At 47.2% G+C, this 27478-nt stretch overlaps 1 protein-coding gene across 1 annotated transcript in view; it reads left to right on the top strand.

Moving 5' to 3' along the window:
• Window positions 1-27478, top strand: part of LOC147659610 (glutamate receptor ionotropic, kainate 4-like) — a 214047-nt gene that overhangs the window by 69395 nt on the left and 117174 nt on the right. Inside the window, exons 5-7 of the mRNA XM_086951606.1 lie at window positions 1402-1506; window positions 21986-22093; window positions 22870-23073. Coding sequence (XP_086807732.1) covers window positions 1402-1506; window positions 21986-22093; window positions 22870-23073 — 417 coding nt within the window. The remainder of the gene's footprint in view (window positions 1-1401; window positions 1507-21985; window positions 22094-22869; window positions 23074-27478) is intronic.

Here is a 27478-nt window from a genome sequence, read left to right as displayed (position 1 = left end):
GATGAGAGATCTAAGGGGTTAACAGCCAGGATGGGTCCCATCAAAACGTCTGCACCTTGCTGTACTTGGGCTTGTAAAGGGTGGTTCATTGCTTAACAAGACACATCGGTTTTCAGGAAGGTTGGTTAAGAGGTTCCAATGATTTGGGTCAAGGGAAATAGTGCTTTATTTGTTAATTTAAGGCACCGGGGTAGATTTGAAGGGGTAGATTGGGTAAGAAAATCCATGGGCTCTTTAAAAGGCGGCTGTTTTGGATAATACAAAGCATGTAACAATGGGTGGAATTATTGTGGGTGGAGATAATTCATCGGATTGTTGTACAATGTGAATGTTTGGTTTACATTTTGAATGTACTCATTGTAGAAGGTGGTTTAGGGGTTAACCCCATTATGGGGAACATTTAAAAGTTGGTGTATTGAAAAAAACACGCACAGCAGCAAAAGAGAAGTTGATTTATTGGTTAACATTACATATGCTCCGCTTGTCGAAGGTAGTTTATAGCCTAACGCCATGGGGGGAGAAGGGGGTCTTGTGGCAGATGATTTATCGGTTGAAACATTGCATGGAGCTATTGTTAGTTTAGTGATTACAACTAAGTATGAGCTCCTTATAAAAAGTGGTCTACGGATTAGCACAGTGCACGCAGCACATGTGGCAAATGTTTTATATGTTAACACCATAAACTTGGACGTTTTTCAGGTGAATTATTGGTGAGAACGTTTCATTTGGCCTTTGTCCAATGCGTATGGTGAATGTGGTATCAGTTTGTGGGTTAACAACCTGAACATGGTCCTCGTGGAAGGTGGTTCATGGGTTGACACAGGCACATGGCCCATGTTGACAGTGGTTGAAGGATTAATATCACCTAGGACTCCTGTTAAGACAGTTTATCAATTAATGCCATGCATGGCAGCTTTTTGTAGGACATTTTTTAATACATTGAGTAAGATCCACAAATAAGGTGCATTGTGGATTTAATCCATGCATGGGTCTGTTGTGGCAGGGTTGCTTTTAGTTAATGCTGTGAATGTGGTCATTGTCCAAGGTGGTTTATGAATTAACACCAAGAAGAGGGAGTACCTGAAAGGTGTTTTCTGGATTAAAGACATGCATATGTCTGTTGTGGCAGGTGGATTGGGGGTTGACACCTTGCTTGGTTGCTTTGTATGGTTGTCTGTTGATTAACTAGGCTCAATGGGAACCCCAAACAGGTAGGTGTAGCATAGTGTACCATGAGGTATCTGGAAAAATTTACATTGGGCAATACAACGCCTAAGGTCATGCACAGGAAACGCGCCACTTTCTCAAGAGACTGCAACCTGTCCGGTGGGTAATGTCGAGCTCCCCAGGGGGGTTGAGGTGAACCCAGCATGGTGCTGTAACTCATTCTCTCTTGGACAGGTAGAATTGGAAGGTCTCACCGGCCACATTGAATTCAACAGCAAAGGTCAGAGGTCGAATTATGCCTTGAAGATTCTTCAGTACACAAGGAACGGCTTCAGACAGGTAAGGAGCAATACATGTTGGCAATGCGTTGCGTCTTCTAAAGGTCTCTAAAGCAATATATATACATTGACTCATTGTTGTAGTTTATTAGAGTATCACAGTAAAATAAAGAGTTTCTTCAATTCTGAAATCAAACAAAATGAAAAGTAATAGACCTTTTCCTTTCCCAGGGCTTCACGAGAGCTTAAATTCTCCTTGAGTTTTCTTCTTGCATTGTTGTTTCCTAATTAACAAAACACTTCGCGGCAGCACACCTTCTTAGGGGATTTTAGGGTATTCTGAAGAGATCAGTTTAGAATTTTGGAAGGTTGACTCGACTTTTCCTCCTTCACAGGTCGATTAAATGTGTGTCATTGAGACGAGTTTTAATAAACTCTTGTTTTTTTTACAGTTCTTTAAATTGGCTAGGTTTAACATATCAAGTGCTATGTAAATATATACGTTAGTTTGTTATTTGCTGTAGTGCCTTTGTAACTGCTAATACATAAATAATCTATAAAGTAAATGTGTGTCTTACTATTTCTTCACAGACAAAAATCCATGAAGGAGGTTTATAAAAAAGAACTAGTTACGTCATGAAGTAGATGTATAAATGGCGGTGCACGTCACCATCCGGCTGCTTCAAAGAGAGGTGGCGAGCCAGAGCAGGGCTAAGGGTCTGTCTGTAAGAGCCTTGATTAAAGACAACCCTAAAAAACATTTGACATATAACCTGGGCAATAGACATCAATAAGACAAAAGCCTTTCAAAATAAAAAAAAAGTGTGTTCCTTTAACATGCCAAAGCATTTCATTTTAGTGCATTAGATGGTATAAATGCATTGAGTAGCATTTATTAGAGGTGATAGCATCTACACATGCACTGAAAAACACCTGTGCCCCTTGCTCTACTGTCCTGGCGGCAGTGCCCTTAATGCACCAGAGGCCAGTCTGTTGTAATCCATACGTGGCATAGGCAATTATTATACCTAAAGCAACATGGCAGTCTATTAAAACATATACAAGTAAAGTTTTGCCACAGCAATCATCCTGAACTGATGTACTTCAAGGTGCTTCACATGTGATGATAAAAGAAAAAGAGGCAAAGTGAAAAAAGGCACTTGCCTAGGATCACACAATTTGGTCAAGCAGTGAAAGTGGGTTTGACAATTCCCTAGATGGGTATCTTTTTCTCTTGCTCATTTTACATCACAGATTAATGCTTTGTCCATAATTCTTTGGGGAGCTACATCAGTACAGTGCGTTAAACAAATCCATGTATTTCACTTTGAATTAATTTGAAACAAGAAGATTTTCGAGAAAATAGGAATTGAGGCAAGAGGGCGGGAGCCAGAAATCACACAAATGCATGGTTCATTTTTAGGCTTGAGTTCCCACGAGGACCTCGAGCTAAGCCAGAAGTAGACCTTTTGCTCAAACCATGCTCACCCACCTCTAGCTTCAATGCAATAAGTGAATAGTGCTGTCAGATAAAAATTGCAAAACTAAATTTTTCTGAACAGTCATGTCAATAGCATCCATTTTCTATACACAACAGGTCCGCCCATTTGTTTTTACTGGTGAGCACTGGCTAATGGCCTGAAATGCATTAGACATACAATGACTGCCAGTTTCCATAAAAGAGATACAAATTGTGGAGAGAAAACAAATTATTAGCTTTTATTTGCCCTTATGGATCAAAAAGGCAGGGTGGACTACTAAATGCAGTATAGGAAAAATTAATGGAATTAACATGCTTCAAACTGTTTTGCCATTCCTAGTCTTCATGAAGATAAACGTTAAAGTGCGAAGACAGGGGGTGGGGTTGAATCCTGCAATTGCAGGATTACAGATTCCCTGAAGTGTGCATGTCAGGTTGGCCAGCTCTGTTGCTACGGCCGACCTGACAAGCGCTCTGTAAAGCCAGAAATCCCCTCGCTGTGAAACAGCTGGGGGAATGTTGGCACAGGCCCCCGGCCTCAAAATGAGCGCTGGGTTAGCCTTCTCCCACCAATCTTGGAGCTGCTCTCAGCATGAGAGCAGCTCCCTGATTAGTTCACTGAGCAGGAAGGAAGTCCATCCGATTTCTGCTCATAGAAGCTGATTGTGGAGAGAGGTGCACACCCGAGGGAGCAGTATATGGTGAGTTTGGCGCCATAGTGCAACACCATATTTTAATATTTGTAGCCACCACTGTTATTATGCACATTTTTGCTTTACACAATTTGCAAGGCTTTAAGAATTTGACACCTTTGTTTCTCTATTAGCAAGGGTAAAATTCTTATTTTCACCAGGAGATTCCCTTACATGTGGTCTCACTCACAAGCATTTCTGTCCACAAACAACTTATTTTGAAGTCAGTTAGAGCTACAGAAGAGACACAGTCGTTGGAAACTCTTCTGACCATCAGACACATGCAAGTGCTCTTAAATCCTCTGTGATGAAAGACCAAGGAAAGGCCATGACAGTTGAAACAAGTCAACATGTTGTAGCAAACCAGAATTGCGTTTTTGTTTTTTACAATTTGGTTAAAATTTTGGATTGGGCTCATTCAAGATCATTTTCAGATTCTGTTATCATCAGATAGCCTGTTTTTTATACACTTTAGCCTGCAGAAATGGGCCATGTTTTAATTGTGTACAGTATTCGGTACATAATTTGTACTAGTCTGTACACATTTTTATCCTGATCGAGAAAATGCTTGAGCCATCAGCTAAACATATCAGTGAAAAAATGCAATGAGATTCTTCTTCTGCATACATTTTAACTCTCTTTTTGCAACCCAAAAATGCACATTTGATTTTCCTAAAAAGTTATTTAATACTAAGTGCAATTTTTTTTTGCTAGGTGGTTATTTGTGTGGAGTTAAGCGAGCATTAGAGGAAGTTTGAGCGATAAAATGTTGCAGATTTGCAAACCTCTGATGTAAATTGGACAGGAGTGAAAAGATGTGTTCTGTTTTGACCTTGGCCATCTAACTGCAGTTCATCTGGAGCAAGTAGCATTAACAGGCCTATGTACCCTATACACGCTTGCAGTCGGTCAGATTTCTCCTTGGAGTTGGTCAATTCGATGAGGATTTTTCACTATCAGTCTTTGGCATAGGTTTGCAAAATCAAGCTGCATCCACGGTTGAAGTTCAAAAGTAGATGCTGAAAGGGCCAGGAAGAGGGATGAACCTGTGGAATCTTGGAATGAACAGCCAATCAAAGAGAAAAGGAAGACCTAAAAGTATATAGTTACAAAGTGTCCCCTACACTCATGGCTGGACTGGCGGCAATGGGCATTTCCCCAGGAGGCTGGAAGGATAGGGGCCGGTTTTACCGTTGTAGGGGCCGGTTTTACAGTGGTGGGGGCCGGTTTTGTTACTGGGGGCCGGTTTTGCACCAGTGCATCAATATTGGTCTCCAGACCTTCAGTGTTGAAAGGTGAGGAAACCCGTGCTAAATTTGTGATAGTGGTGGGCACCAGCACTAATTTGTGGAGACTCATTGCCCTTCATCAGTCCAGATTAAAAGAGCGAACAGCAGAAAAAGGGGAAAGAAGGAGGCAAAAGGCAAGAAAACTAACAAAGAGGGTAAGCAGGGTTAAAGAAGAACATGCAAGAGTGAGATAAAGAAACAGCAAGTGTAGGGAGGTGGAAAAAAGAGACATGAAGTGGTATCTAGGCTGCACAGCGTGGGTACTCAACAGTATACGCAGTGGGCTCCTTAGAACATCTGGCGAGGACATGCCTCGCTCTCCAAGAATCTGGCAAACGCCTGACAGACTCGCAAAGGGTACTGTTCAGGTGTTTGTAGTGGGATTTGCCTTGTGGCCATCTTTTCTAGAAATGTGTGCAAGAAATAAAATACAGGGTTATGGTCCTCGTATTTGTTGTTGTTAATCAAAAAAATCCCTATGCAGTAATTGTAATGTAGATTCACTCTGTATGTAAAAAATACAGAATTGTTTCCTGTACTGCCATGCATGTTATTGCACTTCTGACTGTGTTGTAAAATTTTAATTTAAGATGATTCCATAGTGCCTGCTTTAGTAGCTTCCTGTAGTGACCAGCCTACAGTTCCAGCCAGAGGCATTAAGTTTCATGCTGCATATTTCATGTGTAGTGTATGAATCTGACAGATCTACAAATGAGCTGGGTCCTCATGATGGGAGGTTTCACACTTGAGACACTATATCCCAGAGTTCTCCCCACTGCTACTCGTGTTTTTGTGATTGTGACACTTCCCTGCTGTGCCCTTGTCGAGAGTTCATTGATAGGTATTTAGGGGGCAGATTTACTATGACTTTGTGCCAGGGTTGCATTACTTTTGTGGCGCAGCCCCAATGCAAAACCATATTTGGTATTTGCTAAGCCATGCAAAGCTGTTATGCGTGGTTTAGTAAATACAAAGTAACGCAACAAAGCACATTGAACTGCCTTGCGTTACCTTCCTTTTGGAAGGCATTGCATAGGTAAAGTATGAGCATTCCCATGCATCCACAACTGGATTTTAGCACATGCCCAGATTTACTAAAGCTAGTAAACCTGGGAATGTGTCAGAACTTTGCACCTTCCCAAGTGACGCGTAACAAAGAGAAATAACTTTATACCACATGTGCAGCATTCTGCAGCTCACATAGAAAGAGGAATACGCCTCAAAGGTCTACCTTCCTGCATAAAAACAATCCTGCTAGTAACTCGGGCAGCCTTCCACCATGGGGCAATGGTGCCTGCGTTGGCGCTACATAGCCTTACGTGTGCCAGCACAGACAGAGAACTGAATAAATCAATCAATCAGAGTACTTGTAAAGTGTGCTACTTAACCGTGAGGGTCCCAAGGCGCTGAGGGGAGAGGGGGTGCTGCTACTGCTCGAAGAGCCAGGTCTTGAGGAGTCTTCTGAAGGCGAGTAGGTCTTGGGGCTGCCGTATGTGGGTAGGGAGGGTGTTCTAGGTCTTGGCGGCGAGGTAGGAGAAGGATCTACCGCCGGAGGTCGTTCGTTGGATGCGGGGGACAGCGGCGTGGGCGAGGCTGGCGGAGCGGAGCTGGCGGGTGGGGGTGCGGAAGCTGAGTCTGCTGCTCAGGTAGGCTGGTCCAGCGTTGTGGAGTGCTTTGTGTGCGTGGGTGAGGAGCTTGAAGGTGATCCTCTTGTCAAGGAGGAGCCAGTGTAGGTCTCTCAGGTGGGGGGTGATGTGGCTGCGGCGGGGGACGTTGACAATCCGTCGGGCGGAGGCGTTTTGGATGCGTTGTAGTCGTCATAGGTGTTTGGCTGGGATTCCTGCGTAGAGTGCTTTGCCGTAGTCCAGTCTGCTTCTGACGAGAGTCTGTGTCACCGTTCTTCTTGTTTCAGTCGGGATCCACTTGTAGATCCTGCGGAGCATGCGTAGGGTGTTGTAGCAGGAGGAGGAGACGGCGTTGACCTGCTTAGACATGGAAAGGGAGGAGTCGAGGATGAATCCTAGATTGCATGCATGGTCGGTGGGTGTTGGTGCTGTTCCCAGTGTGGTCGGTCACCAGGAGTTGTCCCAGGCTGAGGGGGTGGGTTCGAGGATGAGAACCTCCGTCTTGTCCGAGTTCAGCTTCAGACGGCTGCTCCTCATCCAATTGGGGACGGCCTTCATTCCCTCGTGGAGGTTAGTTTTGGCGGTGTGTGGGTCCTTGATGAGGGAGAGGATGAGCTGGGTGTCGTCAGAGTAGGAGATGATGTTGAGGTCGTGATGGCGGGCCACTTGTGCGAGGGGAGCCATGTAGACGTTAAACAGCGTTGGGCTGAGGGATGAGCCCTGGGGGACGCCGCAGATGATGTCGGTGGCTTCAGATCGGAAGGGTGGGAGGGGGACACTCTGGGTTCTTCCGGAGAGGAAGGAGGTGGTCCAGTCAAGAGCCTTCTCTTGGATTCCGGCTTCTAGGAGGCGTGTCTATAGAGTGCGATGGCAGACAGTGTCGAAGGTGGCTGACAGGTCCGGGAGGATGAGGGCTGATGTTTCGCCGTTGTCTAGCTGGCGCCTGATGTCGTCTGTGGCGGCAATGAGGGCTGTCTCGGTGCTGTGGTTTCGTCTGAATCCGGACTGGGACGGGTCCAAGATGTTGTTGTCTTCGAGGTGGCGGGCCAGTTGCATGTTGACGATTTTCTCAATGACCTTTGCCGGGAACGGGAGCAGGGAGATGGGCCGGAAGTTCTTGAGGTCCTTGGGGTCCGCTTTGGGCTTCTTGAAGAGGGCGTTGATTTCGGCGTGCTTCCAGCTTTCCGGGAATGTCGCTGTTTCGAAGGAGTTGTTGAGGCCCTCCGTAGTTGGGGTGCGATGGCTGCGTCTGCTTTGTTGAATACGTGGTGTGGGCACGGCTCAGTCGGAGATCCTGAGCAGATGGAGTTAATGACCTTGCGTGTCTCGTCGATGTTGGACCAGAAGGTCATGCGGTTGGCGCTAGTGGTGTTCACAGAGGAGGTGGAGTCTGGCGTAGTCGGGGCGGTCGTGGTGTTGAAGCTGTCGTGGATGTCAGCAATCTTGCGGTGGAAGAAGATGGCTAGTGAGTCGCACAGTTCTTGTGAGGGCGGGATGTCGTTGGCGTTGGAGCTGGGGTTGGAGAGTTCCTTTACGATGCTGAAGAGCTCTTTGCTGTTGTGTGCATTGTTATCCATGCAATCTTTGAAGGAGGATCTCTTGGCTAATCTGATGAGGTGGTGGTGTCTGCGTGTGGCGTCCTTGTTGGCTGCGTGGTTATCCGGTGTGCGTTCGTGGAGCCATGTCTTCTCCAGTTTCCGGCATGCGCGTTTAGAGGTCTGGAGCTCGTCGGTGAACCAGGTGGCTCTCTTGTTGGCGTGGCTGTTGGAGGGTTTCTTGAGCGGGCGAGGGTGTTGGCACAGTCGTCGATCCACTGTCTGAGGTTTCGGGCTGCGGCGTCTGGGTTGGTGGGGTCGGTGGGTGGCTTTTTGGCGAGGGAGGTGATCAGCTGATCTTCGGTGACTTTGCTCCAGCACCGGCGAGGCAGCTGTTGGGTGCGGTGGTGCGTGGTTGGTTTCTTGAAGGTGAAATGGATGCAGCGGTGGTCGGTCCAGTGGAGTTCGGTGGTGTGGTCGAAGGCGATGTGGGAGCCTGTGGAGAAGACGGGATCCAGTGTGTGGCCGGCGGCGTGGGTGGGTGCGGTGACGAGTTGTCTGAGGCCCAGGTTGGCGAGGTTGTCGATCAGGGTGGCAGAGTTGGCGTCGTTGTTGTTCTCGAGGTGGAAGTTCAGGTCCCCGAGGAGGATGTAGTCCGTGGAGGCGAGTGCGTGGGTGCTGGCGAGGTCGGTGATGGAGTCGCTGAACTGAGCCCTGGGTCCGGGGGGTCTGTAGATGAGTGTTCCACTGAGGATGGTGTTGGGGTCGGTGTGGATCCGGAGGTGCAGGTGTTGGGCGGTGTTGAGGGTGTCGTCTGCGTGGGTGGTGACCTTGAGGGTGGACTTGTGGGCGATGGCTATTCCTCCTCCGATTCCGTTGCCGTGATCCCTGCGGGTGATCTTGTAGCCGTCTGGGATGGCTATGGCGATGTCGGGCGCCGAGGAGTCATTCCACCAGGTCTCGGTCAGGAAGGCCACGTCTAGGGCGGAGGTGTTGAGCAGATCCCAGAGCTCGACGGCGTGTTTGCGTGCGGAGTGGTGTTGAGGAGTATGCAGCGGAGGTGGTTGGGTCCAGTCCTTTGAGGTTTGGTGGTTCTGTCGCAGGTGAAGCTGCAGGTGGGGCAGGAGAAGGGTCCATTTCGGGGCGGCCTGGAAGCAGGTGTGGTTTCGGCCGGCGTTGAGTGCGTGGAGGGTGCTGGCGTTGTAGTGGATTCTGGTGTCGTGGCGTTCGCGGGGTCCAGGGGTTCTGGCGCTGGACGTTTTCCAGGTGAGGATGGGCGCGGCGCGCCCGCTGCGCACGTCCGCTGCAGGCCTGCTTCTCGGCCTGCATATGAGGTGGCTTAGGAGGGAGAAGCAGCCGGGTGGCGGGAGTGGGGAGGCGAATGGGTGTGCAGGGGGGGCGGGCCGCAGGGATGCAGCGGCGGGAAAGGGTCGGATCGGGAGCGGCGGGGCGGGGGAACTGGTGCACAGGGCAGAGGGGAGGGAAAAACCCAGGAAACAAGGAGGCAGGAACCAGGCAGTCAGGTGACAAACAGCGGCCTGGGGGCGACCTGCCTGCAAGCAGGCTCAAAGGTCACAAAAAAGCGCAGAAAGGTCACAAAAAACAGGGGGAAACGAGTGACACAGAGGCACAAAGGACACAAGAAAGGGCATAAAAGGTCACAAAAAATGGGGGAAACGAGATGCACAGAGGCAGAAAGGTCTCAAGAAAGGGCAGAAAGGTCACACAAAACAGGGGGAACGAGTGGCACAGAGGCAGAAAGGTCACAAGAAAGGGCAGAAAAGGTAACAGAAAACGGGGGGAAACGAGTGGCACAGAGGCAGAAAGGTCACAAGAAAAGGCAGAAAGGTCACAAAAAACGGGGAGAAACGAGTGGCACAGAGGCACAAAGGTCCCAAGAAAGGGCAGAAAGGGTACAAAAAACGGGGGGAAATGAGTGGCACAGATGCACAAAGGGGAGTAAAGGCAAGAAAAATTAGTACAATCAGGGGAGCAGAACGCAAGAAAAACGAGTACAATCAGGGGAGCAGAAGGCCCGAAAAACGGGTACAATCAGAGGAGCAGAGGCAAGAAAGACGAGTACAATCAGGAGAGCAGAAGGCAAGAAAAACGAGTACAATCAGGGGAGCAGAAGGCACGAAAATCAGGTACAATCAGGGGAGCAGAGGCAAGAAAAACGAGTGCAATCAGGGGAGCAGAAGGCAAGAAAAACGAGTACAATCAGGGGAGCAGAAGGCAAGAAAAACGAGTGCAATCAGGGAACAGAAGGCAAGAGAACGGGCACAGAAAAGAATGCAGGCACAGGGGGTAGACAGGCAACAGCGGTCACAGACACCAGAAGACCGTATGGGCAGTACAGGGAAGACAGACAGACAGCGACAGTGATACAAACTTAAGGCCTACCACTGGCCACCAGGGATGAGGTGCAGGTGGTTGCCTGCGGGTGGAGGAGGGCCTCGAACTTCTACAGCAGCGGCAGCTGGGGCAGGGTCAGGATACACAGGCGGAGCAGTGTGGTGGGGGAGTGACCTACCAGCAAGGTCAAGGTCAAGGTGAAGAGCACCATATCATAGTAGATATGTCACTTTTCAGCTCTCTCCCATTCTCACAACACAATCTCCAATCTACCTCTGACGTGTACATCTTCATCGCTTTTAGTCAGCTTCAGCGACCTCTGCTTCGGACGCAACTAAACTTATGTATGGATTAGTGGTTGATGTCTATGGCTTTCTATAAGAGGGTAGGCCATGATACAATAGCAGTTAAGGTTTTGGACCTGCTGTTCACTGGTTGGAGACCCACTGGCAGAGCCAGAAATCCTAATATAGCTTCAAGTCCCGCTTTCGTCATGGTCCGTTTTCAACTTGAGGATCAGTTCACTCACAAGGTGTTTAAGAGGTCTCTCTAGTGCATGATATCATTCACAAGAGATGATTCTTCTTCTGTCCTTCTCATGAGATGTCCTTGTCTGTGGTGGATTTGTGAACGCTTTAGCTTGGTACTTTTGCAAGGCTTATTGGAACTGGCATGGTCCATGGTCAGGAGTCTTGTGACTGCTGATTGTCTGGTTGACCTCACTTCTTTGCCTTTTTAGGTCTCGGAACTGCGAACAGATTGCAAAGCAATCTGTCGTTCCGAGACTCTTTTGTAATCATTCTGGCTTTCAAGGAGTCAAGGGAGACAGACAAGTGAGGTGCACGCGCAACCTTGGAACTGGGATCAGGTCGCGCGCGCTTCCTGTCTCCCATGGCTCCTTGGAAGCAGACTCACACGCACGCACACACATACAGACCCCCCCCCCCCGCCGCACATACACACACTCACCCACACACACTCACACACACACATACAGAACATCCCCCCTCGCCGCAGCTCATGCGCACGCACACAGAGACACCCCCCCCTCCCTTCCTACCTCGTCTCGGCGTGTCTTTGCGCTCCATGGTGACGTTCGCCAAATGAGGGTGAGCACTGGACAGACTGTCTTGCACAAGGACGGGCAGGTGCACAGTCGTCAACAGGCCCCCAACAAGTCACCGAGCACCTAAGGAGGGGCACCCTCTTTCAACAGGACACACCGGCTTGCCCCAGTCGCGTGCCGTCCCTGACTCTCAGATTACGTGCTAGTGCTCGCGCGCAGCCGCCGTTCACGGCTGTACGTTTTTGTGTCCCATAAAATGTGTCCTTCGAATATATTTGATTTAACGTTGCCACTAACGGGTTATGCTTTTTGGGTATTGAATGTATGTTTGTTTAATTTCACCACTTCATTCGTCTATAAACATGCGCTACTCCCCTTTGTCACTTGGGTCAGAGAAAAAAATAAAGATAATGTTTTGGTATTTTGGAAATGCCAAGTGCTAAGTGATTACGCCAACTCCATTTTGTACATTAATGCATCGTTGTGGTTACCGGTTCTATTATCACTTCAGCGTTTTCATATCGAGTCTTTTGTGGTAGTTTCGTCAACTTCTTTAAATTAGGGTCATTTTAAGAATGTGGGGGTCCTCGAACAAGAACTATACTTGGGGGAGGCTGTTCAGTTCAACTGTTTTATTTATACTGTTTTATTTATTCTAATGCAAGTAGCATGGTGCTAAACAACAGTGAATTTTATGCGAAATGTTGTGACGCAGTCATCTATACACAGGAACTATAAACGTCCCTTTCCCGGAGGTGCCGTGCGGGGTTTAAGGCTTGGAACGTGTGCCCTCTGGGCAAACTTGCCCATTTATGTAAAAGCCTGAGCTGTAACTTATCAAATATTTTACTTTGCGCACCCTCGTCCCCTTGCTTTAATCAGAAGTACATAGGGGCTTATTTACAAGCCCCTTGCTCTGCCGGTGCGCCACTTTTAATTGCGGGAAAAAGTGACTCAACGGTGGCGCAAGGGGCTTGTAAAAAGCCCAATAGTGTATATGTTTATACATTTTCGACTTGTTGTAGGATGCTAACCCACTTAGTGCAGATGAACCATAACCACTTAAGAAGATGTAGACAAAAACCTTCACATTCAATGTATTTTCCATATACTATGGCTTGCATAGTCTGATAATTACATTAGAAAAATTGGTCGTACTTTTCTGTATTTTCATCCGTTTGACCCAGCGTGCACGCGGTCGCACTTCCTTTTACATGGAAGACAGTAAAATGTCTTGCATCCCCACCACTGCCATGCAAACACGCACACCACCACTGCCATGCACACACAGACACCACCAGCTGAGTGCAGAGTGCTGAGTAGTGAGTAGTGAGTTTCCAGAGTGCAGAGTAGTGAGTGCAGAGTAGTGAGTAGTGAGTGCAGAGTAGTGAGTAGTGAGTGCAGAGTAGTGAGTGCAGAGTAGTGAGTGCAGAGTTGTGAGTAGTGAGTGCAGAGTAGTGAGTGCAGAGTAGTGAGTGCAGAGTAGTGAGTAGTGAGTGCAAAGTAGTGAGTAGTGAGTGCACAGTAGTGAGTGCAGAGTAGTGAGTGCACAGTAGTGAGTGCAGAGTAGTGAGTCGTGAGTGCACAGTAGTGAGTGCAGAGTAGTGAGTCGTGAGTGCAGAGTAGTGAGTGCAGAGTAGTGAGTGCAGAGTAGTGAGTGCAGAGTAGTGAGTAGTGAGTGCAGAGTAGTGAGTGCAGAGTAGTGAGTGCAGAGTAGTGAGTGCAGAGTAGTGAGTAGTGAGTGCAGAGTAGTGAGTGCAGAGTAGTGAGTGCAGAGTAGTGAGTGCAGAGTAGTGAGTGCAGAGTAGTGAGTGCAGAGTAGTGAGTAGTGAGTGCAGAGTAGTGAGTAGTGAGTGCAGAGTAGTGAGTGGTGAGTGCAGAGTAGTGAGTGCAGAGTAGTGAGTGCAGAGTTGTGAGTAGTGAGTGCAGAGTAGTGAGTGCAGAGTAGTGAGTGCAGAGTAGTGAGTAGTGAGTGCAAAGTAGTGAGTAGTGAGTGCACAGTAGTGAGTGCAGAGTAGTGAGTGCACAGTAGTGAGTGCAGAGTAGTGAGTCGTGAGTGCACAGTAGTGAGTGCAGAGTAGTGAGTAGTGAGTGCAGAGTAGTGAGTGCAGAGTAGTGAGTGCAGAGTAGTGAGTGCAGAGTAGTGAGTAGTGAGTGCAGAGTAGTGAGTGCAGAGTAGTGAGTGCAGAGTAGTGAGTGCAGAGTAGTGAGTAGTGAGTGCAGAGTAGTGAGTGCAGAGTAGTGAGTGCAGAGTAGTGAGTGCAGAGTAGTGAGTGCAGAGTAGTGAGTGCAGAGTAGTGAGTAGTGAGTGCAGAGTAGTGAGTAGTGAGTGCACAGTAGTGAGTAGTGAGTGCACAGTAGTGAGTAGTGAGTGCAGAGGAGTGAGTAGTGAGTGCAGAGTAGTGAGTGCAGAGTAGTGAGTAGTGAGTGCAGAGTAGTGAGTGCAGAGTAGTGAGTAGTGAGTGCAGAGTAGTGAGTAGTGAGTGCACAGTAGTGAGTGCAGAGTAGTGAGTAGTGAGTGCACAGTAGTGAGTGCAGAGTAGTGAGTCGTGAGTGCAGAGTAGTGAGTGCAGAGTAGTGAGTCGTGAGTGCACAGTAGTGAGTGCAGAGTAGTGAGTAGTGAGTGCAGAGTAGTGAGTGCAGAGTAGTGAGTAGTGAGTGCACAGTAGTGAGTAGTGAGTGCAGAGTAGTGAGTAGTGAGTGCAGAGTAGTGAGTGCAGAGTAGTGAGTAGTGAGTGCAGAGTAGTGAGTGCAGAGTAGTGAGTAGTGAGTGCAGAGTAGTGAGTAGTGAGTGCAGAGTAGTGAGTGCACAGTAGTGAGTAGTGAGTGCAGAGTAGTGAGTAGTGAGTGCAGAGTAGTGAGTGCAGAGTAGTGAGTGCAGAGTAGAGAGTGCAGAGTAGTGAGTAGTGAGTGCAGAGTAGTGAGTGCAGAGTAGTGAGTGCAGAGTAGTGAGTAGTGAGTGCAGAGTAGTGAGTGCAGAGTAGTGAGTGCAGAGTAGTGAGTAGTGAGTGCAGAGTAGTGAGTGCACAGTAGTGAGTAGTGAGTGCACAGTAGTGAGTAGTGAGTGCAGAGTAGTGAGTAGTGAGTGCACAGTAGTGAGTGCAGAGTAGTGAGTAGTGAGTGCACAGTAGTGAGTGCAGAGTAGTGAGTAGTGAGTGCACAGTAGTGAGTAGTGAGTGCAGAGTAGTGAGTGCAGAGTAGTGAGTGCAGAGTAGTGAGTAGTGAGTGCAGAGTAGTGAGTAGTGAGTGCAGAGTAGTGAGTAGTGAGTGCAGAGTAGTGAGTGCAGAGTAGTGAGTGCAGAGTAGTGAGGGCAGAGTAGTGAGTGGTGAGTGCAGAGTAGTGAGTGCAGAGTAGTGAGTGCAGAGTAGTGAGTGCAGAGTAGTGAGTGCAGAGTAGTGAGTGCAGAGTAGTGAGTGCAGAGTGGTGAGTAGTGAGTGCAGAGTAGTGAGTGGTGAGTAGTGAGTGCAGAGTAGTGAGTGCAGAGTAGTGAGTGCAGAGTAGTGAGTGCAGAGTAGTGAGTGCAGAGTAGTGAGTGCAGAGTAGTGAGTACAGAGTAGTGAGTAGTGAGTGCAGAGTAGTGAGTAGTGAGTGCAGAGTAGTGAGTGCAGAGTAGTGAGTGCAGAGTAGTGAGTCCAGAGTAGTGAGTCCAGAGTAGTGAGTCCAGAGTAGTGAGTCCAGAGTAGTGAGTGCAGAGTAGTGAGTGCAGAGTAGTGAGTGCAGAGTAGTGAGTGCAGAGTAGTGAGTGCACAGTAGTGATTAGTGAGTGCAGACTAGTGAGTAGTGAGTGCAGAGTAGTGAGTAGTGAGTGCAGAGTAGTGAGTGCAGAGTAGTGAGTGCAGAGTAGTGAGTGCAGAGTAGTGAGTGCAGAGAGTAGTGAGTGCAGAGTAGTGAGTGCAGAGTAGTGAGTAGTGAGTGCAGAGTAGTGAGTAGTGAGTGCACAGTAGTGAGTAGTGAGTGCAGAGTAGTGAGTGCAGAGTAGTGAGTAGTGAGTGCAGAGTAGTGAGTAGTGAGTCCAGAGTAGTGAGTGCAGAGTAGTGAGTAGTGAGTGCAGAGTAGTGAGTAGTGAGTGCAGAGTAGTGAGTACAGAGTAGTGAGTGCAGAGTAGTGAGTACAGAGTAGTGAGTGCAGAGTAGTGAGTGAAGAGTAGTGAATGCAGAGTAGTGAGTGCAGAGTAGTGAGTGCAGAGTAGTGAGTGCAGAGTAGTGAGTACAGAGTAGTGAGTGCAGAGTAGTGAGTAGTGAGTGCAGAGTAGTGAGTAGTGAGTGCAGAGTAGTGAGTACAGAGTAGTGAGTGTAGAGTAGTGAGTGCAGAGTAGTGAATAGTGAGTGCACAGTAGTGAGTGCAGAGTAGTGAGTAGTGAGTGCAGAGTAGTGAGTGCAGAGTAGTGAGTAGTGAGTGCAGAGTAGTGAGTAGTGAGTGCAGAGTAGTGAGTGCAGAGTAGTGAGTGCAGAGTAGTGAGTGAGTGCAGAGTAGTGAGTGAGTGCAGAGTAGTGAGTGAGTGCACAGTAGTGAGTGAGTGCAGAGTAGTGAGTGAGTGCACAGTAGTGAGTAGTGAGTGCACAGTAGTGAGTAGTGAGTGCACAGTAGTGAGTAGTGAGTGCACAGTAGTGAGTAGTGAGTGCACAGTAGTGAGTAGTGAGTTGACAGTAGTGAGTAGTGAGTGCACAGTAGTGAGTGCACAGTAGTGAGTGCAGAGTAGTGAGTATTGAGTGCAGAGTAGTGAGTATTGAGTGCAGAGTAGTGAGTGCAGAGTAGTGAGTAGTGAGTGCAGAGTAGTGAGTAGTGAGTGCACAGTAGTGAGTAGTGAGTGCAGAGTAGTGAGTACAGAGTAGTGAGTGCAGAGTAGTGAGTGCACAGTAGTGAGTGCACAGTAGTGAGTACACAGTAGTGAGTAGTGAGTGCACAGTAGTGAGTAGTGAGTGCACAGTAGTGAGTAGTGAGTTGACAGTAGTGAGTAGTGAGTGCACAGTAGTGAGTGCACAGTAGTGAGTGCAGAGTAGTGAGTATTGAGTGCAGAGTAGTGAGTATTGAGTGCAGAGTAGTGAGTGCAGAGTAGTGAGTAGTGAGTGCAGAGTAGTGAGTAGTGAGTGCAGAGTAGTGAGTAGTGAGTGCAGAGTAGTGAGTAGTGAGTGCACAGTAGTGAGTGCACAGTAGTGAGTGCAGAGTAGTGAGTGCACAGTAGTGAGTGCAGAGTAGTGAGTAGTGAGTGCAGAGCAGTGAGTGCAGAGCAGTGAGTGCAGAGCAGTGAGTGCAGAGCAGTGAGTGTGCAGGGTGAACAATTCCAATCCATACCACATAATTCCATTACACACCACATGCATACACTCCATAACACATGGCTAAAAGGCATTGCCATTTACAATGCCATTAGCTCTAACTCAAATAAATCCGAGACCTATTGCATTTCCAATGCTTGTGGTTCTTCTGCTTTCTTTCCACCAAATCCCTGCTCCTATTGTCCAATGCACCGGGTGTGTGGTCCTTGCTCCAATGCCGTTTTGTTTCTTTGTCTACCTGGCATTCCAGGCTCCTTGTCCCCTAGGCTGTTCTAATGCCAGCCTGCTGCACTGGTTGGGTTAATCTATTGACATTACCCTTCCCTTACACCCTACTGTCTGAGTCTATTGCTACTTGACTGTTGCATTATGGTTGGATTCCTGTTCCTTCATTTAGGGTATGTCAGTGACACCAGCTCAAACAAACTTCTGCAGCTGTCTGAAAAGGTTTGGTCTGTCCATCTTGATGTTCTTTTCTGCCCTGACCAGTGGCACCTCCCACACTGATCCATCGTGGAATAGATATCGCTCAACATTGTACTATGAAGGCAGCCATCATGTCTGTTATGCCTGATTCTGCTTTCATTGAAATCAGTCCTTCTATCCCTCATCTTCAAGAATCCATCTCATTGGATGGGTGTGGGCTTGCACATGTGGGCAACCTTCTTCCATATCTACTTGGCGTTCCTGGCTTTCCCTGATGCACCGGGCTCTATGTGGGAGGTGGTTTACAGTCCTTGCTGTTTGTTCAGTAATCAGTGTTAGTATACTGGGTCTTCACAGTGTGGCATGTGGGATATCAGATGAACTTTCACAATTCATTCCATCACTAGGTGTTGGTCAACTCTTTGCCATCAAATTGGCGTTGGGTGGGTAGTGCCCCAAGCCAGCAGAGGTTCTACTGTCCAGTGGGTGTTCTTTTCAGTGCCATTCTTATAGGGAAGGGTGGAGAGAGGTCTGTTTTAGTTTTTGTGGTTGGGAGATCTGCGTTGGCTTTCAATAGCTGTTTGGTCTGTCTAGAGGTGTGTTTTGCTGATTTCTTTCACCAGTACTGACATATGGAGCCTTCTGTGAGAGGTGCTGGCACAGTATGTGAAGGCTGTTTGGATCTGCATGATGTATCCCTTAATTTGATCTGTCACTTCCAGTGCCTTCATTTCCTACATCTTTAGACATGTGCGATCCAGGTTTTACCCTTCTGGCCTGAGTCAACGCACAATGTCTTCCTGTTGGTACTGGCTCTTTCTTGGATGGTTCTTCTCAGGAGGCAACCATTCACCTCAATTCGTCCTTGTGCATTCTAACCCTCTGGACCAGTCTGTTACGTCAAAGGTGTACACGTTTTTGAGGTTCTTGTGGATGCCTTTCATGTGCACTGCTACTTTCTTTGTTGTTCTTTAGATAAGACTGCTTAGGGGCTTGGATTTTGTCACAACTTTCATTGATGGGGCCTCGTAGTATGCTGCTCATTGCACCTCTCCCACTGTTGTTCTTGTCTAAAGGAGGTTGCTGCGGTAACGATGTCCCAGGGAGATTCAACTGACCATTCTGGAGCTCGTTTTCTTTCCTGCATATTATTCGAGCCTGAGGTTGGGTGCTAGCTGTTGTCCCACCTCGAACTTTGGTTGGCCAAACGTGTGAATTGTCTGCCTTGCTCTCTCATCCTCAGTGATTTCTTTTCACCTCTGGGTGGTGGAGGTCAAGGCTGCTGACAATGTATCGGTGACCTTTGTGGCCCATCAGATTTTCTCAGGTCCTGAGACCATGTAGCAGTGGCCAGCTTGATTTGCTCTTGGACTGGGCTCCCATCTTGTTGAGTCGACCGATCTTCTCTGTAATGATTATTGTGCTCAGAGGCACCTTTTGCTGGGTCTTCCACCATGTGGTTAATGTGCTAGTGGACCCCCTTTGCCAGGCCTTCCTCTCCTCTCTTGGATTCTGTCCACCCTGGAAGGTGTTGACTACCCTAAACAGTGCTTAATTATCCCTCCCTGGACCTGTTTACTTTTTGAGCCGTTGCTTACTTCCTCTAAATTGCACTCATTTTCAGGTGCGGGTGCATGGAAGTTGGTCAGTTTCTACCCTCTACCCTCGAAAGTGGAACCTCCTTTTTTGTCTTTCTTCCCTTGACTATTCCCTGTATCTGATTCATTGGGTTTTGGTGTGGGCTGTCTTGGAGGTTACACATTTGCTACTGTAGGTGTGGTTTGTCTTCTGCAACTCCTGTCTTTTGCTGGGTACTGGGTGCTCCCATTCCCTCCACATCTCCTTGTCTTCCTTTTCTTAACCTATGCCTCTCAATTCCTTAAACTTTCAGATTAGATATCTGAGGTCAGTGTCTCATCGACTTTTGTCTCTAGTAGTCTCCTTCAGATATTCCTCACCTCAGCCTGAAGTGTGAGAAGCTCGAATGCTTGTTGTTCCGTGGTCATTCTCATGGGTCTTCCCTGTTCATTTGGGATCGCCTTGCTCTAAGTGTTCTCTTCTCCATCTTTTCTTACTGGGAGATTGGCACGCTTGTGTTGCTTTCTAACTTTTTGTTCCCTAAAGGCTATCACTTCCTTAGATAGACATGTCTGTATGACTGCTACGTCTGGGCTGCTTCTCTGACTTGTTCCATCTACCTGGTGGTGGCGGTGTGGTGGTGGGGAGAGTTAGTTATCATGTGTTGTCATTCAAACTACATGTTGGTGGGGCTAACTGATTACACTTTGTTGGGTTACACTTGTGTGTAGCTAGTCTTTACCGTGTTGTGCTTTCCTTAGATGTTGCATATATCTCCTTGGGTTTAGATTCATCTAAGGACTAGGATGATGAGGTAATGCTTCAGTTAATTACTGGTAATCTCATGCCCATGATTCCACCTTCCTCCTGCCAGTCTGTTCATCCCGCTCAACCTCTTGAAGTAAACCTATGGCTTTGTCTGTTGGGAGCTTGCGTAGTTTAATCATGAGTTTGTTTGGCAGATTTTGGGAAGTAGTGACTGGGGCGGGAGCCGAGTCTCCCATCTTAAGAATCGAGGGCGTCTGTTAGGTGGATAGCGGAATGCCTCTCTGGGAGGCGCACACACCTCATGCTAGTAAGGACTGGGATCAGGAAGTTTGAACTGGAGTAATTAAACTAGAGGTAAGTAATAGAGACATTTATATTACGCGTGTTGAAGAATTTGGTGTGAGTCTGATATAGGATTGCACCTTGTGCTGTAGCACAGGGTAATGGCTATCGAGTCAATGTTAGTTCAATGATTTTGTTCCAGCTATTGTTGTTAATTTCCATTGGTGAAACACACAATCTGCCATTAGATTGAAATTGCAGCACCTCTTTTCAATCTTGGTGAGAGCTGATGAGGTCCTAATGTTGAGTGTAGGACTTTTGACTCTTCAATAGTGCTGTATATAAGCAGATCCCTCTAGTATTGGGTATATGATTTCACTGAGATATGTGGTGTTTTGAATAGGGTATGCCTATTATATATCATATGTAATTCTTCCCTGTGCTGTCATATTTCCTATCAATTTAATTGATAGAATTAGTGTACATTGATGCAACACTTCTGATTAGAGGATTCAATTGTTTTGAATTTTTGAATTCTCCCTGATCAGTAGTTTAAGACATCTGTTTGCTCCCATTTACGTAGTACTGTGTTTATGCGATAAAGTACCTCCACGGCTGTTTTACAGTGGGTGCCCTGGGGGCGCAACAGGAGTTTGTGCCCGCTTTGCTCACCCCTGGAACACTTCAGTATTACAGATGGGGCCACAGACGCTTGTGCGGCCCCTTCTGTAATACCGATAGCACTGGTGCACATAAAGCACCAGTCCAATCTGCAGTGGCGTTCCCTCATTTGCATATGGTGTGTCCTATGCAAATGAGGGATTCTCTTTGCCTCTGCGCCCACGCCGTATTACAGACGCAGGCGTAAAGGCATAGGAGCTCGCGGGAGGCGCACTCACAGTACACCACCTAAAGGATGGAGCACTTTGAGTGCACTTATTGATGGCTGTCCTCGGGAGGCGGGAAAGGGGGAGTCCAATGGACACTCCCAGGCATCCCCTTGCAGGTGAGCGCAGTGACTGACTGCACCCACCTGCAGGGGGATCACTAATCCCCTTCAAAATTGCAAGCGGGTGCTGCCTGCAAAGTCACAACACAGAGCGGCAGTAAACCAGCTGCTCTGGTTTTCACCTGAATGCTCTACCCGCAGGGCAGCACGAGTTTGCAGCTGCCCTGGGGGCAGCGCATTCATTGTAACAGAGCACATTTTCACTGTTTGCTCCCGTCATACCTTTTTAAAGGTGCGCCCGGCGCAAACAATGAAAATGCGCTTTTATCAGAATATGGCCCCTGGTGAACATTATAAGGATATCGCACGTCACCAAGTAGTTCGATGACCATATGGAAGAACAAGGTGGAAAGCAAATTTCCTTTATATGATCACGGAACTCCAAGGTGACTTGCAATTTCCTTTAAATGTATGACAAAGGGTAGTTTATTCCCCATGATACATGGTCACACCATCGCCTTTCCCACATCCTAATTAAATCCTTGATGTCCTGCTCTTTCATGTTCATTACAGACAGAAAAAAAGCAGAACATGTACTCTGAAATTTAGCACACTAAAAGGAAATTTGCCGTTTTTCCCAAAAGATATTAGGATCAGTTTCATGCAAATCATATATGTTTTAAATGCTGTGTTGAAGCATGGAAAGACTCCATCTTTCCAGTAAATAACTGTAGAGTGCAAAACAATAAACGTATTACTATAAATATCTCCTTTTTGTGAACCCGTTTCATTTTAGGAAAACATATCAGTTGAAAGAAAAGGCAGTTCCTTTTTTATTTGTTTCAATTGATATTGCAATTATGCTCAGTGACCTGCCTTTCACCTCTGCTGCTGGTTCTGGCAGCAGGTATTGTGATGTCAGAACTTCACTGTAATAAGTTAATACAGATGAGCGTGTGCATCTTTTCTTTATTACAGGCAGCTAGATATGCCACTTTAGAGACGGTCTATTATACAGGGATTACAGGATCCCAAGAATTACATGTAGGAAGGATTTCTCTAGGTTCTGTTCTGGTCAGATTAATGGACCGGTGCTTGGTCCCGCATGGACACCTGTTATTTTATGCTCTTGTGATTTTGATCAGATTTGACCTTGTTGTAGTTCATGCTGTCTGAGATCTCGCCTGCTCTTTGGTAAATACAATCATTCCTGCCTAGATCGGCCAGTGGCACGTGTCCGACCGGTTGACCATGGACGCGAGGGTCTTCTCCTCCAACATCTCGGACAGCCTGTTCAACACCACGCTGATCGTCACCACCATCTTGGTAAGTGTGGGCTCCTCAGGGAAGCCCTCTGGTGTGATTGCCCTAATTCTGCAAGCACTCAGTGTGTCAGGGACCTCTCATTACAGCCGAGATAAGAACTCCTGACAATGCAGATTAAGCCTGTGGCGATGATTCATGCGGAAATGTACAGTGACATTTGCTAGGCTCCGAAGCAGCTGGGGGACTCTCCCAGCAGCCACTGGAGCATGAGAGGCTGTCACTGTGTTTGCATCCTGAATGCAGGCTGAAAAGGCGCTCTCTGTGAAGGGCGGAAGCTCATTGGAGGGAGCAGATGAGCGCATAGGCTGCCACTGGTCTAAAAGGATAACTGTGAGCATCCCTGACATGCTGGTACCCTTCAACCATCAGTCGGGATAGATAGTCACATGCCAGTTAATGTCTAATTCTTTTCTTTTTTATGTGTTTATTTGAAACTCTGATTTTTATTATTCATTCAAATCTTGCATGCTTTATCTTTTATGTAAAATTACAAGGAGGTTGCTGGCGCCTGGAGGACATTACCACACATCTCAAATTGACCTCACACGCTTGACTTTATGAGCTAAAATAATTAAAAACAACGAAGCCAAAGAGGAATGTCCATAAAAAGAACGTCAGCACGATATATTTTATTATTTCTGATTGTGCTGACAAGTAAAACACCACGTGCTATGCTTATGACTCTCAGGTGCGTGATGGCGCGAGGCGCAGGTGAGGTTGGGTGGAGAGCGCGAACCGTGTGAAAGGGAAAATGACGCATCCCAGTTTCTCCGCAGGAAAACCCATACTTGATGCTGAAGGGGAACCAGCAGGACCTGCAGGGCAACGAGCGCTACGAGGGCTTCTGCGTGGACATGCTCCAGGAGCTAGCCGAGATTCTGCGCTTCAACTACGAGATCCGGCTGGTGGCGGACGGCGTCTACGGCGTGCCCGAGGCCAACGGCAGCTGGACCGGCATGGTGGGAGAGCTGATCACGCGGGTAAGTGGCCCTCGCGCTGCCTCGAGAGCAGCACTCACGTCTTTTACGCACGGTTACGCACAGAGCGCTAACGGCGCGGTGTGCACAGCCAAGGAGTGGGCTGAATCAGACTGAGAGCGGGGAGGGTACGATTCACAACCATGCACATTATGTCAGAGCGCTCTATCCCTCACCCCCAACGGAGGAGATGATGTGGCGTAACGGCTAGATCTGCCGACTTTGGAACTGGGGACCCAGGTTAGAGTCTCGGCGTTGGATCAACTTTCTGTATATCTAGGCGCATCACTTACCTAAAATTAATGTGTCCTTGTGTAATGTAACTGGTGCTCATGTAAAAGCGTTCCAATACCTTCGGGTCAAGTTCAGGCTATATAAAACTGCAAAAAACAAAAGCAATGCATGCAGGGGGTTCAGCTGAGGATGCACCTCTAGACCAGGCACGGCCCGTGCCAGGCGTTATACTGGGGCGGTGACGTCAGGCAGGGGAGGCTCAGGGTGGGGGGTTGTAAAATGCGGGATATGGACCATTAGAGGTAAGTACCGGGAAAAAAAACGAATTTCGTTGCCCGCGCTGCATGACATTTGGCGATGCCGCGTGTTATTTCGGTACTTACCTCTAATGGTCCATATCCCACATTTTACAACCCCCCACCCTGACCCTCCCCTGCCTGACGTTCCCGCCCCAGTATAACGCACGGCACGGGCCGTGCCTGCTCTAGACACATTTTGAGCTACTACTAGTTGGTAGTTACCTGGCTGTCTCCAAGTAGATTGAGCATTCACAAACCAAGATGAGGTGGTATTTCGACAGGGGCACTTGGAGACAGAAGTAGTGTGAAAATGAGTTCCTCTTTACCACAGCACCACTATTTGGGAGGGCTGCATGATTAACTCTTTTCAGATCCTCAGTATCACCCTAGAGCAGCCGTGCCCAACGTAGGTCCAGAAGGGCTGGATCAATAGCAGGTGTTCGGTACACCCACTTATAAGAATTAATGGGCACTCGATGTAACAGAAAATAATTTACACCAACCTCAAGAAATCTGGCCTAGAGCTGGCCTCATGGAGCTCCTTTGGAAAACTCTACTGAGGAAGATGCGTCATCAAGTTAGTTTCGCCACCAACACAATTCTTATAGACACCAGGTGGCTGTCTATAAAACCAAACATCATTAGCATGATAAACTATTAGGAGGGAGTGAAGGGCATTAATTAAAACCCCAAATCAAAGACATCCAAAGTTCTTATGAAATATGACTTTGGTTTATTTTCACCACTGTTACCAAAGTGCATCCAAGTATTTGCAAACCCGTATTACTAAAGCTGAAAACCTGGTTTGACAAATAAACAGGTTTTTCAGTTTCTGGCTACAGAATAGAAGGCATAATAGTTGTTTTGCTCTTAGCTGTTTATATTTGATCTCCATTTGTGCCTGCATCTATGTTGGTCTACTTTTTAAAGGCGCTGCTTTGAAAATGGAAAGGGGCATGGCCTATTTACAGAAAAAAGCATGACATTTAGCTGATCCATCCATGAGATCAAGCGAAGGTGTTTTCATAAACTGCTGGCAAACCAGCCTAATAAAAAAAAATCTCATAGACCTCACAAATCTTTGCGTCAGGACCTTTTTATTTTGTGTCCAAAGAGGTTGCCAACCCAACACTCTTAACACCATGCCCTAGAAACATGTTGCATCTCTGTTGCAACCTCTACGCCTCTCTTGGAAAGTATTTGCGTTGTAACTTTCAAGGTCTTTCAAGCAAATGTACTAATGCTGGAATAGTGAATGGCATATGGTCTACAGCGCTCAGACATCAACCCTGCTCCTTTGCAGACATGCCCTTGTTAGTGCTTTACCTCAGCTGAGCATAAGGCAATCGTCCTGTGCTTGGGCTGGGGCACTTGGGGTCGGTTTATGTTATTACCCGCGCACTTAAAAGGTGCCCAGCACGGAACTGTGACTGAGATCACCAGCTTGCTTTCCATGCAGGGTCTGCTTTGGGGTGGTTTAGCTGGTGCAGCTGCACGTGGCGCTTAGCTGGGGATGCTTAGATATAACTTATGGGTTTAACAGCACCTGCTGCAGAGTTCCTTGTGTGTCCAGCAGTTTCCCAAACAACAATACAAATGTCAAGATAACTCCTAATGTTCCTGCTAGAAAGAGATTGGAGTTTTGTCTAGTGGCAGCTTCAACACATCACAAAGTAAGGAAGATGGTTAATAGGCATGCTGAAAAGAAGGTGCGCCTTGCAGGTCATAGAACTGTATTTTATGTGGACAGCTCAGTGGGTCACTGCTTTGTCACAGATATCTTTTTGTTACTTGCAGTTCATAAGTTACAATCCTCACACAGCAACGACCTATGAACTATCATCAAACAGCTGCATGAAACCTGCTTAGTATAGGTTATAAAGTTGTGTTTTTCCCCGAGTTTTTCATTATCTTAATGTTACTACACATGGTTTGTTTGGGGCAGAAATGTATTCTTATTAGCAACGCCAACCCCAACTACTGTGCTATGTTTTAAATCCTGAGTTTGTGCTTCTCCAGACCAAACACTCTTAAAATATACTGCCTACTAGTATTGATTACATGTGATTCCAACATCGACCTACACCTTGAAGTCCTCATTGTAGTAAGTAACATTTGTGATAGATTCTTTTAGACAGATATGATTCATTTTCTCTGTACAATGTGTATGTGACATTAAGTGCTCTGACATCATACACTGACTGGTATGAGTAGCTCTATAAAACAAATAAAATATATGTGAGGAAGAGACTATGGTGAGAGGAGGGTCACTGTTGGAGGGCAATAGTGAGGGATTCCATGAAGAAGGTCGTCACTGAGGGAGAACCACCGAGTTCAACCAGAGCTAAAGCCGGCCCTGTTTCCATGTCTCCATACAGCAGATCTTCTAAACAACTGACAGAAAGTAGCATTTACCGCATATACCTGTAAGTCACATCCTGTGCAATCTCGTGGCATCTGATGTTAGGGATTGGAATGTTAAAAAAATGTTATACTTCAGAAAAGGAGTTTCAATTTCAAGGTGACCAGTAGTCCCTTCCATGAAACCCATGATGTTCCAGGGCACAGACTCCAACTTAGGGTCTTTTTTTTATTGCCATCACATTCTGGCGTGATTTGTGTGCTCTCTTACAATTGAGACATTTAGAAAGTTTTGCCACCAGAGAATAGAAATGATCAGTTCTTCCATCCACAACATCAAAATGTAAACGCTTAGATTGCATCGAGATCGAGCAGTTTAAATAGCCAGGACCAGGTTCTATAAGAATGACTTGTTTGGGGAGAGAGTATTGAAAATACTCCATTTAAATGTTGCTCCTCTTGCAATAGCAAAATTCCATGGTCGGATCAACATTGAGTCGGTAGCATCTGTCCACCATGGGACCACAACAAAGCTGATATTAGGCAGGCAATGTCTTTTGATCCAAGAAAGCTATTCAGCATTGATGGGACTCCTGTCCACATTATGCAGAGCTGCAGTACCAGTACTCTACTGAGTTTGGCACAGATTCATCCCTGAAAGAAGTCTCAACTCCACAGAAGGGAACAGCGACAGCCCAAGAGCACCAACCTTGTTCGAATACCTCCCTCGGAAAAAAGCTCATTTGGCAACACTCACTGTAATTGGGACCAGTTGACGCCAAAAATCATCTTCAACGCTAAAGGAAGATCGGAGTTGAGGAAAGGGTTTGTGGAGGTGCATGAAAACTCACTGTGTTTTGGAGCCAACATCAGCTTAAAACCCAAGCTAGTCTTCAGTACCCAGGCTACAAGGACTGCAAAACTGAAGACTCTGACAGTCTGACATAAGGTAAAGAAAGCCATGGATTGATCATGACATGGGCCATATAATTGCCCGACTTCCACAGCAGGGCCATCTTTAGCGCTGTTGGCGCCTGGTGCGACAATCACTTTTGGCACCCCCTCCGCACCATGACCCCCTCCACGGAATCTCTCAGTACCACAGGAGAAAAGTTCCTCATCTCTCCTAACATAATATATTGCTATACACAGCGCCCCCCTTAGAGGTCAGCGCCCCCCTCTCCCCCCCACACAAGTCAGCGTCCGGTGTGGCTGCACCAGTCGCACTGCCCTAAAGCCGGCCCTGACCACAGGACACACAATTTCTACCCAGGAAACACAGAATTACATTTAGGGAGGCCATTTCTGAAGAAACTAAACATTTTCTCAATTCTTTAGATGAAAAAAACAAAAACTAGCCTACCATCATAGATGTTGGAATCATGGTCTATACATTTCTGGCTTGGGTAAGGATCCCTCTGCAGGCACGCCTCCCACATAATAAGAGCCAGAATAAAAGAAACACCAGGAGGATGAGTAACAGAGTGGCCAGTCTAGAGGTCACAGCCCTAGAG

Source organism: Lissotriton vulgaris, unplaced genomic scaffold (assembly GCF_964263255.1).
Source record: "Lissotriton vulgaris unplaced genomic scaffold, aLisVul1.2 SCAFFOLD_401, whole genome shotgun sequence".
NCBI lineage: Eukaryota > Metazoa > Chordata > Amphibia > Caudata > Salamandridae > Lissotriton > Lissotriton vulgaris.
This window is presented reverse-complemented; position numbering and strand designations above follow the sequence as displayed.